The sequence below is a fragment of the Micromesistius poutassou genome (assembly GCF_964030765.1).
Source record: "Micromesistius poutassou genome assembly, chromosome: 1".
NCBI classification, from domain to species: domain Eukaryota; kingdom Metazoa; phylum Chordata; class Actinopteri; order Gadiformes; family Gadidae; genus Micromesistius; species Micromesistius poutassou.
In genome coordinates, this window is record NC_140271.1 from 1019276 (window position 1) to 1035360 (window position 16085).

Here is a 16085-nt window from a genome sequence, read left to right on the forward strand (position 1 = left end):
TATGCACTATGTTGATGGGGTGGGGGGGCGGGGGGGGCAGGGGGGGGGGGGGCGGGGGGGGGGGGGGGGGATACAACCTTGGCTGCTTGCTCTTACACATGATGTATTTATTTACAACTGTTTGAACAGTGAATTTAGCGCCTTTCACTGTGTCATATATGAAGAATTCTGGGGACAGCGGCTTTGTAGAGAATATTCTTCTGTTATCATTAGTAGTATTTATTTGCTTTATAGATACACACTCTTAAGAGTTCCTTTTGCTGAACTTGAAATAAAGTCTGTTGAATGGTGTTATTACTGTGTCGTGTTCCCCGTTCTTAATATGCATTGGGTTCTGAAACAGATCAAACTTTATTTCTTCTTCTTCTTCTTCTTCTTCTTCTTCTTCTTCTTCTTCTTATTATTATTATTATTCTTATTATTATTATTATTATTATTATTATCATCATCATCATTATCATACTAGCTATTAGTCAAAGAAAGAAAAGATGGAAAAATGCTAAAGATTTCAACGGTATCTCAGAACTACGCTTTTCAAACCAACAGGGGGCGATGTTTCGATTGTTATCGACTCTCTGCACTGCCACTCATCCCGTTTTGAACCGGATGAATAACATGCTTATCAGCGGAAGTTCCTTATCGACTCCACGGTTGTGTCTAAATGGTCCTCTTGAATTATCCTTTAATTCAGCAGAAGAGTTAAAGTCCTCATCGTCTTTGGAGTTTTTTTTTTTTAGAAACAAGTAAGAAGTGCTAGCGGTTTGAATATTGTTTTATTTTGAAACCAAACTTTGGAAATGAATTGCCAAACGTGACCAGAAACACTGCCGTGAATTATTATTATTATTATTATCCTCTTCCTTATAAGCGCTAAATAAGGCCGCTCGTCGACTTTAAGTTGATTATTTCATTGGATGTTGGTGTGGTAAGTTCACCTTTTGATTATTACCAATGAGCATTGCTGGCCATGTTGTGTGTGGAAATGTACATTAATGATCATCAGCCACTGCGTTAGAAAGGTTAACGTGTTTAACATCTGGAGCTTAAAACAACACATCTAACATTGAGCTTAAAACAAAACATCTAACATGGAGCTTAAAACAACACGTCTAACATTGAGCTTAAAACAACACATCTAACATTGAGCTTAAAACAACACATCTAACATTGAGCTTAAAACAACACATCTAACATGGAGCTTAAAACAACACATCTAACATTGAGCTTAAAACAACACATCTAACATTGAGCTTAAAACAACACATCTAACATTGAGCTTAAAACACTCGCATATGGATGTGTACTGCTGTGTCCACGCGTCATGCCAATCCAGCCATCTAAATAATTTGGAAATAGTTATAAGTTGTATTTTCGAGCCGTTCTGGCAAAAATCTGCGAATATTGGGGAACTTGTCTTTCACCACGCCACACCCGGAGATCTGTGCACAAACTCCTTCTGTTTCAGATAATATATATTTTCATCTAATCATTTATATGCATTCTGACATAATTACATTCGATCAACATCTCTGAAATTCTCAATAGTAGTCATATGAATCCATTGTTATGATGACAACACGTCTCCCAAGCAATACCCCTTTTTAACGCCTTACCATAGAACTCAATACATTTTGTGTATTGTCAAGGAAAATTGTCAGTGTGGGTTTTCTGTTTTGTTTTTTTATCACCACACGATTGGACAATTCAGTGAATCAATCAAATAGGCTACCTCCCTCAGCAACACTCGCGCAACACAACTACAGCAGAGAAGAGATAGATCGCTAACTAGCAGAGAGTTGTAAAAGCACTTTCCACCCATTTCAGTGGAGGAATTGGACTCCCCAAGCAATGCTATACTTACAAGCAGCAAGTAGGCTAAGTTCCATATTAATTTAGTCTTTCGGCCTTCAGCATATAAATAATAAGCAACTGTCCCATATTTCTAACTGCATTTGAAATAGCCATTGAGACACAATAATGGACGCTATAGGACAGTGATCATGATTTGCCTCAATATCATAATAACAACAATGGGTAAGCTTGCCCAGGCCCTGCAAGTCAGGATGTAGGCTATGAATCTGAGTGAATAGTAGGTCATAGGTAATAGGGGCTATCTCCAAAATGCAACAGAATACAGGAAATCACATCTACCAAATTATTTTTTTTCTATTACTGCGCCCCACCAACAATTTTTATCACCAGCCTCCACTATATATATATATATATATATATATATATAATTAGGTGATACAGAACCACAGATGACCCTCTACCTCTACCGTTCACTCACACCACGTTACTGAAAGTCTGTGATATATACTATAAACTACTTCTTTGAAAGAGAGGAGTACGAATGTGGCTTTTTTTTCTTTCTCTGCAGTTGGCCGCTTCTCTAGTCCAATGTCTGCGGAGGCTTCCGCTGCGAGAGCGACAGGCCTCGGGGACACAGCGGGCCCTGTGTCCCAGCCCCCAGGCCCCGACCCAGAGGTCAGCCATGGGGGGAGGGGGCTACTGGGTAGCAAGTATGTAAAGCTCAACGTCAGTGGCTCGCTGCACTACACAACCATCCAGACCCTGAGCAAGGAGGACAGCCTGCTGAGGAGCATCTGCACCGGGGACATCGAGGCCACGATAGACCCAGAGGGTGGGTGCACTGTCCTTTTGTTAGTCAGACTATTTAGTCACTTTTTTCTTGTCTTGTCTTTCTGCGTGATTAAGGTAGCAGGTGGTGTTTTGGCTTCTTTCCCTTAATCTCAAACCTTTCCTTCTTCAGGTTGGGTAGTGTTGGATAGGTGCGGTCGTCACTTTGGACTTGTTTTAAACTTCCTGCGTGATGGCTCAGTGCCGCTTCCGGAGGACAGTAGAGAACTGGAAGAAGTTTTGAAGGAAGCTCAGTATTACAGGGTCCATGGCCTAGTACAACACTGCCAGAATGCCATGCAGGTAGGAGGCTGTTTGTGAGTTTCCTAGATATTCCTAAAGATTTAAGGTCCAAAATATTCCTTTAAAATTGGGTCTTTTTACCTTCATGAAAGGAAAAATCAACTGGCCAAATTGTCAGATTTGTCACCTCACCTGCTGGTAGCCAGGTGTTCATTTTGTACCCTTTTTGAAGGATTATTAGAATAATCATCTGTCAATGCACAATTGACAGACAATTGACAATGATGTATTTTAACCTCAACACCTCTCCCTGTTTATTTTTCAGCTGAAGTCATAGTGAAGCTTGGGTTAAACTAAGTCATTATGAAGCCTCTGATAGAGTGCCTGTGTTTGTCCACCTTTAGAAACAGACAGACGTCTATGAAGGTGTCTGTCGTATTCCCATGATCACCTCGGCCAAAGAGGAGCAGAAGATGATCGCTACCTGTAGGAAGGTGAGACGGAGGACGATAACCCAAAGTACATTCATCAAGTTCTTTCTGCAAGACTCTGCAAAGAGCTAGCACCATTTCTCTGATATCTAGGCCCACACGGCCATACATACAAATGAGAAAAATAAAACAAATAAAGTTTACTCTTGGCTAGAATAGATAAAGTTCATATTCTTACTACTCCAATCCACTAACTGCTTTTCCATTATTCTTTGGAATTAATTTATTAAGAATTTGCCCACTCCAGTTATGGGGGGTTGTACTGGCCTGTGTCTGATGCGTTGGATATATGCAACCCTGTCTATAATAATGTTGATATTGTCAATGAAAACCATGAAAGACTTCCTAACTGATACATATCTCCCCATCAATGGCCCATGAAAGCCATAGCAGAATGGGGTGGGGCTCCCATTTTAACAGTTTACATTGTGCTTTGTCTGCTCCTTCTTCCTAGCCCGTGGTGAAGTTACAAAACAACAGAGGAAACAACAAGTACTCTTACACCAGGTATGTTCTACTTCGAGTAATATAAATATCACGCTTCCCTTCCCCGCGGTGGCTCGCCGTGCTAGTGCTCTGACGACTCAGGCAGTATGCCTTGTAGCAACCCTGGTTCACTTCCAGCTACGCTACACGTCCTTCCTGCTCTTTGTTTGGAGCCAGTATGCTGTCTGCCTTGCCTGTGTTCTGTCCATAGTGGCACGACAAGTCTGAAAACATAAGGTTTACTTTGCTTCCTTGGAAATGGAATCGGGGGAAAAACAGCCATAATATTATTATTCACAATCAGAAGAGTGTTTTATTGTTTAGCTATGTTTGCATATAATTGGAATACAATATTCCAGAAGGAAAATAACGATCCATAATCAAACAGGCTACTAAAAAAAGTGTGTGTGTGTGTGTGTGTGTGTGTGTGTGTGTGTGTGTGTGTGTGTGTGTGTGTGTGTGTGTGTGTGTGTGTGTGTGTGTGTGTGTGTGTGTGTGTGTGTGTGTGTGTGTGTGTGTGTGTGTGTGTGTGTGTGTGTGTGTGCTGTGCTGTTCTGTTCATGAACTTACCCTGCCCTCGGCTTCCCTGTGGACAGCAACTCGGACGACAACCTCCTGAAGAACATCGAGCTGTTCGACAAGCTGGGCCTGCGCTTCAACGGACGCGTGCTGTTCGTCAAGGACGTGCTCGGAGACGAGATCTGCTGCTGGTCGTTTTACGGGGAAGGGCGTAAGATCGCCGAAGTGTGCTGCACCTCCATCGTCTATGCTACGGAGAAGAAGCAGACCAAGGTGAGGATGAGGAAGGCAGCTGGTGTTGTTTGTCTGTCAACATACCATGACAGAACACAGCCTAGGAACACATGGATTAGAGATGTTAAGAAAAGGCTGTTATTAGAGTTCAGCGAAGCAATACAGAAACAGACTGGGAAGACCTAGACTCTTGTGTCTAAAGCTTCGAGACCACCAGAGGTTGTGAAATGCTATCCATCCACATTGTAGACCAGCATTTCCAGATTGATCTTCTTTGGATGCATAAATGCCAGCTTGCTTTGTACAGAAGGACCAAAACGCAGATCAATATTGGGGTTTTATATATATTTCAATATAACAGGTGGAGTTCCCAGAGGCCCGCATCTTTGAGGAGACCCTCAACATCCTCATCTACGAGAAAGGGGGCCGGGGGTCCGGCGGCTCAGGGCTGGCCCTCCTGGACCAACGGGGTCCTGGTTCGTCGCCCGGCGCCGGCCAATCAGAGGAGGAGGGGGGTGGTGGAGGCGGGGCAGACAGACGCGTGCGACGCATCCATGTCAGGAGGCACATCATGCACGACGAGAGGAGCGGGGGTCAGCAGACGGTGTACAAGGACTAGAAGTCGGAGGCTGAGCAGGAGGGTCATGGGAGGGGTGTTTGGTAATAGCAATAGCATGGAAGCTTAGCCATTGCAGAAATGTCTTAAAGGCCCCACAATGTTGTGTCTGTTGTGTGTTGGGAGGGAAATCTTTATGTTTACAAGGAAAGTCCTTTTTAGGGTGGCACAAATTCTTAAAATATGTATGTCAAAACTGAGGCTGAGAACGGTGGGGTGACCTGATATTTCTCTGCTGGCTTATATCCATGGTGACAGCTTAACTCCTCTGCGGTTTTGGGGGGATTTTTTCAGAAACAGTCTGCTACGCTGTTGACGTCCACATGGGACTGTGAATTATATGCACTGAGAGCGTCTTTGCTCGGCACATTTAACTAAAAACTCCTTCGGTCGTCTGTGGTGATGATGAAAGAGAGGTGAAGACGGGGAGTCTGGGAATAATATGTGGTTGCCATTTTCTTCTTCTGAGTGTGAGGCTCTAATATGATTGTTCAGCGGGCACCTTGTTTAAAAATGATAACTTATTGACAGTGTTTTCATTTGTGTGTTTTCTATTAATTTAAAGAAGTAATTTATTGTGTTCTTTCCATTTCTGTTGTTGTATGCAGGGTGTGAAAATGTTTTATTGGTGTTTGAAATTAGTTTTATTTAATGGATTGTGCACAATGCACTCCTTTCATTTTAAGTTTCATCTCATGGATGTTGTACTTGAACCAAACATTTCAAATGATACTATGATTGCCGCAAGCCATGATGGAATGACATTCCACTACCCAACAAGTAAGTCCAGAAATATGATGCATTGCCTGCATTGAAAATGTTACAATTTTGAATTTACTCTTAATGGTAATTAGACATAATGGAAGTCTTAGGGTTTCATGCACTCTTTTTAAATAATACTAACGGAATATGTGTAAAAATGCACTAAACTTCCGTCCAGAAAGTTGTACATTGAAATGTTCTTAATAAACAAATTGTTAAACGATATTATCTTGTTTATTTTTAACTAGAATTGTACATGTATGTCATTATGCATGAAAGCATAGTATAAGTGAATAAGTTATTCATTATCGTGTGTGTGTGTGTGTGTAACATTTATGATATATATAACTAGAAATCCTCATGGATGTATGGGATTTATTTTTATATAATTTTTTGCGAAATTAATAGCAATGTAGGCCTATACATACAAATAATATATACATTACATCTTCAAAACGAAATGCAAATGCTCTTACACACTTGATTACATTGCTACTTTATTCCGGTCACCAATTTATGCATTGCACGGTCTTGCTGTGTGTGCAATACAATGTAAAATTGTGTTGTTTGTTTTCGAGTTGGTTTGCTAAAGAGGCTAATGTAGCTAGCAATAACAACGACTAGCCAATGAGAAACGGGAATGCTATAGCGCTGCAAACCAGGACATCATGTCACATTCTCGCTAGAGCAGGTCGGGCGTACCAGCGTACCATACAAATGGATAGCACCATAAATTTAGCCTATTTTTTCACATGTGAATTGGGATTCTAGTGGCCTAAAATATTCCCATTGGCCAAGTCCAACCTAAGTGATTCTCACTGTTGGCGACAACCTGATTGAAATCAATATGACAAGATCACATGGATTGAAAGAGTGCTTGTTGTAGTCCATCTTCGGAAAATTGTAGTTTCACGCTAGAGACTTACGTCAGCAATACTCCCCGTTCCTGGGCCCCGTTTCCCGAAAGCATCGTTAGCCTACGTGGTTCGTAAAGTTCATTGTACGAGCATTCACACCGTTTCCCGAAAGCATCGTTGCGTAACGAACGTCGTTAAAACCCTCGTAGCTAACGAGGGCTCCAGGGGCACTCGTAGAGCGCTAAGAGCATCGTTACTATAGCCTCAGTGGCACTTTGGTGAGGCTGTGATGAAGTTCACTATTTAGTGGACCGTGTCTAGACAGTTACGAACATCCCTGACCTTAGTGGAGTGCACAAACGCCAAGTTGAGAGCGTGGTTTCTGCAGTGAACTTAGACTGCTTCGGGAAACTGTGCTGCGATGCGTGCCTTTCCCGCTTACATTGCCCGCACCATCATACCCCTGCCCAACAATATGGGCAGGATAGACCAGCAACAGCAATATCCGTGTCAATGCCTCTGCATTTGAATGATAATTAATTAATAGAACGTTGCATTTTTAATGTTGACATCAAAGATTCTAGAGTGTGCGCCAATCAATGAAACCTTCTGCAGAATCAGAGAAAGTCTGCCCTCTTTGCAGCGCAAAGCATGTTTCAGAAATCAGCCCATTTAGATAAATGCTTTAGTTGTCACACAGACACTAACCCAAAAAGCCCATGTTATTTCCCATTGACATTTGACCGAGGGAACCCGCCCCCTGGGGTCACACTTTTCGGTGGGTCGCAGAATTCGGTGTAACACCGGGAGCTTCGGAGGCGGGACTTATTCTTCAGAGGTCTATATTAATGAGGGGATAGCCGGAGATTATCCAATCACGTTGGTTTAAATCCCTGATCCAATCCAAAAAGGCTAAAATAAAAAGACGTGACCGCAGGGTAGGTAACTTAAATTTTAATGTATATTAAAACAACGTTAGTCAAACGCATTTCTCTGATAGGGTTATGGTTATGGTTAGGGGTAGGCGTTGGGTTAGGGTTAGGGTTAGGAGTCAGCGTGCGAGTTTGCCTGACAGGCTGCCTGGCCAATCGTAGCGCTTGAGGCGGGACTGCTTCCGGATTCCGCCTACGAAAAACACAGTCGCTTCCCGCCAAACTATCCGGAAGCCTGTCAGTGATCGTCCATGACACTACAAAATGGACCATAATGAAACTCAGATTAGGAAGTTTATGCGAAATCTACTAAATGATGCACCGGACCTTAGGTAACCTTCATTATTGTTCAGTTTTCTGAAGTCTTGCCGTCAGAAATCAACATGGCTTGAATGAGCCGGTTTACGTTTGCATACCTATAATGTAAACGAAGGTTTGTTTGAAACGAGAGTCAACGTTAATGTTACAGCTTCTTTCTTGATTGATTAACGTTAATTAACTACATCATTGCATTCTCCAACAATGTTGCTAGAAGTAAATTCGGTGTAAATGGTACAACGTTTGTTTAACCTCGGCCAACTGTGTTCATTACGGATGAAAGTGTACAAAGCATGACTATAGTCTATAATGTAGGCTATTACATACTGTGACTTTCTGGTCAATTTCCATACGAGTATATGTCAGGCTCAAATTATAGTTGATGCTTCCCATCGTTTTAAATTGCTCTTATATAAAGTTTGCCTAGTTGCATTTCATGTCTTTGTCTGAAATCAAGTGCAGAGTTGTGTTACTTATGTCATCCATCACTTGTTGATTAGGTAGTTTGGGGGGAAATTATGTTCTGCCTTAATGTTGTTGTTGTTGTTGTTGATTTTGTCGTTGTTTTTAGTGCACTGACTTTAGGCTCTTTAAAGCTGCAGTACATGTCGCATTTGGGGTGCGAATCCTTAAGCCCAGAAGCAAAAATCTGCATCAAAAGAGTGGTTGAAGAAGAGCTGCTTAATATGCAGGTACGTTTTATTTAGGTGGGATAGGGGTTTAAAACAGATTTAGTATGTAAATGCAAAATTATAGGGCATAGCTTGCAAGTATAGATCCTTTTCCGATTTGTATACTAAAGGTATGAGGCCATGTTGTGTGGCCCATTTGCAACACTGCTCATTAGTATCACAAATGGGTTCATGGCCATGGGGATAACGAGAGAGAGAGAAACACATGATCTCTAGAGCTGTTTGTCAGTTCTTGGCTACTGTAGAAACATGGCGGTGTAACATTGCGGCTCTCGTGGAAACGGATCAGCTCCACATGTAGCTGCAAAGGGCTCTTTACAAAATAACAACTGAATGATTCTTATTTCTGTGGGATTATACAGTGCCAGTCTATTCCACTAGATGGCACTAAATGCGGCACACCGTAATTTTAAGTCCAATACATATACTTTTTGGCTGTCAATATTATGTATCGACAACCTGAGGAAGGTAATGAACAAATTATTTATTTTATTGGCATGCAAATGTTAAATTTAATCCTTCACTCACTTCATTTTTGATTGTGTCCATTTTTGGAAAATGTATCAGAAGAAACATTTTTCCAGAATAAATAAATGTTTGTCTGCTTCTTCATTGACTAAGACATTAAGGAGCAAGGATGCCTACAGTAGACTGGGGTTAGAAGCCAGAACCTGGGCAGCCATGCACTATTGAAGTGTATGGATTGTCAAGTCCTCTTTGTATGTGTGTTTCCCAGATCAGTGGCACAGATGTCAGTGAGTCAGAGAATGCCAGAGTTGTAGCCTCCAGCAAGAGGAAGCGCGGCAAGGATGAAAAAGACGATTCTGGAAGATCAGTTGATGAAGATGAATTGAGTGCAAAGAAAATTTGCCGTCGATACAGTTCTTCAGGTGGGTCATCCTAATCACGTGTCCCCGGCTTTGTTCATTAACTATCTTTCTGTAAGAAATACTTTTAATGGCATTGTACTTGCATTCATCTATGGAATAAATGTGAGCACTACTTCCATTACTGCTTTATCTTAATTGTTACGATAATAATAATCATAGGAGTTGTGCATCCCAATTTAATATCATTAAAAAAAATCTGAAACAGTAAAAGCTGGAAAGGGCAAACATGTGGAATTGAACGGAACATCGTTTGAAACAGGACGTGCTGTGAGTGAAGAGGAAGAGCAAGTTGACCAACATGGAGATAAAGACCAGGGGCCGGTGCAGGAAAGTGAAGAGGATCAAGAAGGTGCAGAAGAACAAATGAACCTCTCTGACAAACCACAATACCGGGAAGGTCCTGCAGGGGACTCATTGGCGGGTAAACACAAAGTCAGCAAGAGAGGTAGAAGACCGAGAAGTAGGAAGAGGCAAACCAAAGCCTCCAGCGACGAAGAGAACGAGTCGTCATCACTGAGTGATGAAACAAGTGAAGAGGAGAACAGAGACTCTACTAAGAAGGGAGCACCTGGCAACAAATTGGATGGTAAACAAACGGGCAGCAAGGGGGGTGGGGGACCGGGAAGTGGGAAGCAGCAAGCCAAATCCTCCACTGATGAAGAAAAGGAATCATCGTCACAGAGCGACGAAAGTAGTGAAGTGGACCACAATGTCCCCAAGAAGGAGGAAGCCCCTGGCAACAAATTGGACAGTAAACAGAAGAGCGCCATGCGGGGGGGAAAAACAGGAAGTGGGAAGCAGCAAGCCAAAGCCTCCGCTGTCAAAGTAAAGAGAGAGTCATCATCGTCACAGAGCAGTGAAGAAAGTGAAGAGGGGGACAAATATAAGAAGGGGAAGGAGCCTGGTGGCAAACTGGAAGGTAAACAAAAGGTTGACAAGAGGAGAAGAAAAACTGTTCCTGGGAAGCAGCAAACCAAAGCCCCCAGCGATGAAGAAAAGCAGCCATTGTCTCCGCAGAGTGATGAAGATGGGAAAGAGGACAAACATCCTAAGAAGAACACACCCGAGCAAGATGGTGGAAACTCTGACGACGCTGACAGCGACAAAGGTAATTAAAAAAATAAAATAAAATACTCACAAACTGTGGAAATGTTAATGCCATACTCAACCTGTTGAAACACATTTATTTTTTTCCCCCACTAATGAATTTGCAGAGGAAAAATTGCCAACGATGACGACAAAAGAAGACGACCAGGACCCTGATTCTTCATCATCCTCGCTGACCTCTCTCGAAGAAGAGAAGGACGGCACACCAGCCATGAAGTTGACCATAAAAAAGGGAGACAAGAAGAAACGAAGAGAAGATGATTCTAAAAGAGAGACGGTAAGAGATAAATAGGACTTCCTAAAATACATAATAACCACAGGTTTCTGAAAGAGCATGCACAGCCGTCAAATGAACGTTTGCGTTATAGCCACACTACTATGACGGACAAACTGTTTGTTGACCACTTATGTTGAAGTGCACCGGTGCGTTCTTGCATGCATCCTTGAGGAATGTGCGGAATACCTGTCTCCCCTCCGCTTCTTCATGCAGGATGAAAACAAAGCCGTGCTGAGGCTGAAGCGCTACATATCCCTCTGTGGTGCAAGGCGGAACTACAAAAAGCTGTTTGAGGGCTGTCGCAGCATTCGCTCCAAGGTTTCCATTCTGAAGAAGGAACTGGAGGATCTAGGCGTCGAAGGTTGGTAGACAAAGAGTTTCTCATGTTTTTCGTCGGTAACGGCAGAGCTGTAGTCAAGACTACCTTTGTCGAGTACAAGAGAAGGCCAAGACCAGGGCTTGGCGACTTTGAGCCAAGACAGAGTCCAAAGAGGTTAGAGTTCAAGTCAAAACCAAGTCTAAATGAGACAAATTCATTTTGCTATTATTTGAAATGATCCAAAATCAAGTGCAGTATAACCACACTTTAGGATCAAATTAGGCCATATTATTTACTTAAAGTACATACATATCCCTTGATATCATACTCTACACTCTCCAAGACAAAATAGCATGTAACCCCCACCCCGAGATGATCAAAAAGCAAGTGCAGTGTAACTACACTGTAGGATCGAATCATATAGTTAACTTTAAGTATAGCCGTTTCACTTAAAAGTCACATGAAGCTGAAATTAATGAAACGATGAGCAGCATGGATCATGCATCGCGCAAGCGTACATAGAGAGCTGTCGTGGCAGGCATACGATCGGTTACCAGGCGACTAATGTAAGTGCCCGTTCTATTTTGAAAAAAAAGGTGTGTGTGTGTGTGTGTGTGTGTGTGTGTGTGTGTGTGTGTGTGTGTGTGTGTGTGTGTGTGTGTGTGTGTGTGTGTGTGTGTGTGTGTGTGTGTGTGTGTGTGTGTGTGTGTGTGTGTGTGTGTGTGTGTGTGAGATTATTATTATTTTAACACAGCTGGACTCTGAGACAAACTGGCGATGCCAAGTCTGAGGCAATAAAAAACGTTTAGAGTCCGGGACCAGATTAGAGTAGCCTACTACAGCCCTGGTTAACAGTTGCCATTTGATTTCTTTGTGTTTGTATATTTTTATGTTACAAATTGCAGATTGCAAGGTTAAGGTTTCTGAACAATTTAAATGTAGGTTTAATAATGTGATTACTTTATGCCATTTAATCAACTCTTTTGTCATTGTGTCGATTAGTATTATGCATACAAAGTTAAAACATTGGGAATAAATCAATGAATTTAAACTGATTTTAAATATATCAATGATTCGTGATTGTTGTGTTTTTTTTCTGTGTGCAGGTCTACCGTCTATTGAGAAGTGTAAGAAGGCTCGAATGAAGCGGGAGGACGCCCAGGAGCTGGCTGAACTTGATGTCAGCAACATTATAACCACACAAGGTACCTCCCATTATAACTACTTTCTGTACCTTTATCTAACCGGCTCCATCAAGGCCAGTTTATCTGTATAGCAACCAGTGGATATAGCATGCTACAGAACACGGAGCAGGCCAGTTGAATAAGGCAGCGCCCCCCCCATCCCTCCAGGTCGTCCGAAGCGTAGAGGGCCCTCGGCCTGGACGGAGCAGCAGTCTTCTCCTGCCGCCAGGTACAAGCGGACAGTGAACTCTGACAGTGACGAGGGCAGCCCGACGGAGAAAGGACCCAACAGAAGCAGACACTGGGGGAACCTGCAGGGCATCATCAGTGAGGACGGAGAGAGCGACTGATCTGTGGTCTTTGTGGAGTATATCAGGATATGGAGATATATAATCTTATGGACAGTTTGGTCAATTGAATTGTCTTTATACAAATAAAGTTAAATGTGGCTTTATCTTTTATATGTAGTTGTTTATAATGTAATAATAAAATATTGTATTTTTATGAATCAATGTCAATGAGTTGCATATGGTGTTCATAATCTTTTTTTTTCACATCAAATACTTTATTTTCGGAGAAGACTGTATGTAGGCCTACAAAAATTTAAAACGAACGCTGCTTTGTGAATAGAGGGCGGAACGAATGTTAAGAGATACTGTACCCATACGTAACGTTTCATCAGACGGACCGGTGCGCCGGTTGTTTCTATACAATCACAGACGCCCTCTGTGAGGTCAGTTCGCCCTTATCGTTTACAGTCATGCTTGTCATTTAGTTGTTAATCTTTCATCCATTCTAAAACGAAACGAGATTAATTTGCGAAATCTTGTCATGTCAATGTCAGACTAGCCGTATCCCAATCCTAGCGTTGCATACCGTATAGAAAGAGCCGAAAACTGGACGCAATGTACTGTTAGTTCTATATAATGCTACGACTAACCGTGATGCAAGCGATTTTTTTATTATTCAAGAAGCTTGCTACTGCCAAGTCATAAATACTGAATTTTTTTTTAAAAGAAGTAATTGCAAATGGAGGGGGACACTGCAGATGAGGTCCTCGCTGAGTTCAAAGAAAGGCGCTTGGGCTTTTGGGGCATCGCGCAGATAACAGCTGGCTCCGGGCTCGCTGTCTACGCGATGTGGGTGGGCGTCCTTCAGCCAGGCTTCCGAAGGGTGCCATTGAAGTTACAGGTAGGTTATGCGTTAAGTTTGAATTGAATAATGGTGTGATGCAAGTATTATACCAGTCAAAAGTCGTAAATAGTTGTAGAAGCCAGAAGCCAGTTAATTATTACCTCTAGCTCTAGGTTCCATACCTCCCTGCCAGCCAGACGCAAGTGCGTAACGTGATGACGTTACTGAGAGGTCGCCAGGGGGCGCTTATGGATTTGGGCTCTGGCGATGGACGAATCGTAAGTCAAACCTCACTCATTAATTCGAATTGCAATGTACCTGCGGATTAATTATCGGGTTTCAAGAATAGAAAGTTGTTCAACCTCAGTTCAGTAAAAACAGAGTTGTTTGCATTGGTTTTCTACTACGTGAAAGGTACTGGCAGCGCATCGTCAGGGCTTCAGTCCCACCATTGGCTACGAGCTCAACCCCTGGCTAGTCCGGCTGTCCCGGTTCTACGCTTGGAGAGCCGGTCATCATGAGGAAGTGTCCTATCGGCGGGAGGATCTCTGGAAGGCATGTCGGGATTAATATTTCATCAGCAAATAGGAACTCAGCAGAGTTTGACGTCACAATGATATTCCTGTCGCTGACAATTAGCCAATAGTTGGAATGACACACCTAATGTATGTTAAAGTTGAATTAAGGTCTGATTGTATATTTTCTTGTCTCTTATTAAAGGTTGACTTGACGAAGTGCAAGAATGTCACTGTATTTTTGGCCCCTAGTGTGGTGAGTTGTGAATTGTGTCCTCATATTCTCTCTCCTTAAGTATTGTGGTGAATTATTGTTATTAGAAGTAGAGAGTTTTATTGCAGGATTTTGTAAAAGAAAAAAATCACAGTTCCCTCCAGCAACTCTAACTCTAACCCTAGGCATAATCAATGACGATATGCAGATAACCCAAATGGTTGTCATGTCAGTTTAATCAGTTGTCTTGGTAACGTGTTTGTCTCTCCTAGCTGCCGCTGCTTCAAGAGAAACTGCAGACCGAGCTCCCCGATGATGCGTTGGTAGTGGCCGGTCGTTTCCCCTTCACCAATTGGACAGCCTGTCAAGAGGAGGGCCAAGGCGTGGACAGAGTCTGGGCTTACAGCATGCAGGACCAGAGGCGAAATGCCTGCAAGACCCAGGAAACACTTATCTATCCGGTCGTTGAAGTAGTGTAGAAGGAAGGAAAAACTGCTGGATCACAGTCCTCTTCAACAACCTTGGTTTTTCTTAGACAATACAGAAGGATGTTTGCTGTTATTTTATGCTCACAACACAAGAAGTAGGCCAGGGTTCCCCAATTAGTTTTGCCAGAGGGCCAAATTTGGTCAAGCATGCCACGCCAAGGGCCGAGATATTGTTAAAAAAAAATTAATTCGCCATTTTTATGTGCACATTTTGCTTTAATTATCATTACTATAATTATTAGTAGTAGTTGAAAATACCCTGTGTTAGGAGTCACACAATAATGCTCTCTTGAAACAAAATTTGTCCAAAACCTACCATTAATTTATTAAAATGCCGCTGGAACATCAGCAAACAAAAAGTCCAGCAAACAAACACGCACACAGTGCAGCAGCCCCAAACATAAAAACTTGAATAGCATCAACAGGGCATTGGGCCTGGTGCCATCCATCCAGATCAGTGTGTGTTCACATCCACTCTCTTCCCCTCTCTATATGTCTCTCCCTCCCTCTCTAAGAGACACAGGAAGATTTTAGTTAGTTAGCTTTAAAATGTGATACCACAATATGTGACATTAGTTTTAAACTTTTTAAATATGTGTAGCAAATAACATCAGTCTGTAAACAAAAATATATATATATACATATATATATTTACATGTGAATGCCACTGGGTCAGCGCGGGCCAGACATTTGGCTCCTGCGGGCCGGATCTGGCCCGCGGGCCGCTAATTGAGGTTCACTGAAGTAGGCCTATGATTGTATTTCTCTATTTTGTTTTAAGATCTTTCAGGTCAATTAATGTTATCAAAGGGAATAAGCTAATGGATGCACACTACCGTTTTTTTGTGATGTATTATTTATTGAATAATTTTCACTACAAACAGCCAATGCACTACTAGAAAATTATTTTTTGAAGAAAACAACCTCAACTTTTGTGCATAATGTGATTCTATGAATATTCTATATTATGTGACGCCGATATGTAACCCTGCCAAATGTGTGTGTGTGATATTTAAAAACTTGTTGTTCATTGGTAGAACATTTTATTCAGAAGAAATCCAGTGTCGTGATCAAATCGGCACAAAATACCTCTTTGTTATTCATTTCAATAAATACAATTTAAATCATTGGACGTACAAATATTATTAAAGCTTTCTGATTGGACGG

At 42.1% G+C, this 16085-nt stretch overlaps 3 protein-coding genes across 5 annotated transcripts; all 3 read left to right on the plus strand.

The window, feature by feature from the left end:
* The first annotated feature begins 672 nt into the window (after positions 1 to 672).
* kctd13 (potassium channel tetramerization domain containing 13) lies at positions 673 to 6206 on the plus strand. Its single transcript, XM_084467335.1, has 7 exons — positions 673 to 925; positions 2381 to 2644; positions 2774 to 2943; positions 3288 to 3377; positions 3829 to 3881; positions 4457 to 4652; positions 4975 to 6206. Exons 2-7 carry the CDS (start codon positions 2401 to 2403, stop codon positions 5230 to 5232), a joined length of 1011 nt encoding a protein of 336 aa, XP_084323461.1. The 5' UTR covers positions 673 to 925; positions 2381 to 2400; the 3' UTR covers positions 5233 to 6206.
* A 1815-nt stretch (positions 6207 to 8021) lies between these two features.
* On the plus strand, positions 8022 to 13011 carry hirip3 (HIRA interacting protein 3). Its single transcript, XM_084486418.1, has 8 exons — positions 8022 to 8112; positions 8670 to 8790; positions 9527 to 9680; positions 9940 to 10788; positions 10895 to 11064; positions 11278 to 11425; positions 12490 to 12588; positions 12736 to 13011. The coding sequence occupies exons 1-8, from the start codon at positions 8045 to 8047 to the stop codon at positions 12915 to 12917; spliced, it is 1791 nt and encodes a 596-aa protein (XP_084342544.1). The 5' UTR covers positions 8022 to 8044; the 3' UTR covers positions 12918 to 13011.
* Positions 13012 to 13257: 246 nt separating this feature from the next.
* antkmt (adenine nucleotide translocase lysine methyltransferase) lies at positions 13258 to 16069 on the plus strand. 3 transcript variants are annotated; one of them, XM_084488675.1, is made up of 6 exons: positions 13258 to 13300; positions 13588 to 13758; positions 13875 to 13979; positions 14116 to 14256; positions 14422 to 14472; positions 14703 to 16069. In XM_084488675.1, the coding sequence occupies exons 2-6, from the start codon at positions 13597 to 13599 to the stop codon at positions 14907 to 14909; spliced, it is 666 nt and encodes a 221-aa protein (XP_084344801.1). In that variant the 5' UTR covers positions 13258 to 13300; positions 13588 to 13596; the 3' UTR covers positions 14910 to 16069. The 3 variants fall into 3 exon arrangements, with proteins under 3 accessions (XP_084344801.1, XP_084344800.1, XP_084344799.1); XM_084488674.1 differs by having other exon boundaries at positions 13263 to 13300; positions 13585 to 13758; XM_084488673.1 differs by having other exon boundaries at positions 13272 to 13758.
* The last annotated feature ends 16 nt before the right edge of the window (positions 16070 to 16085 follow it).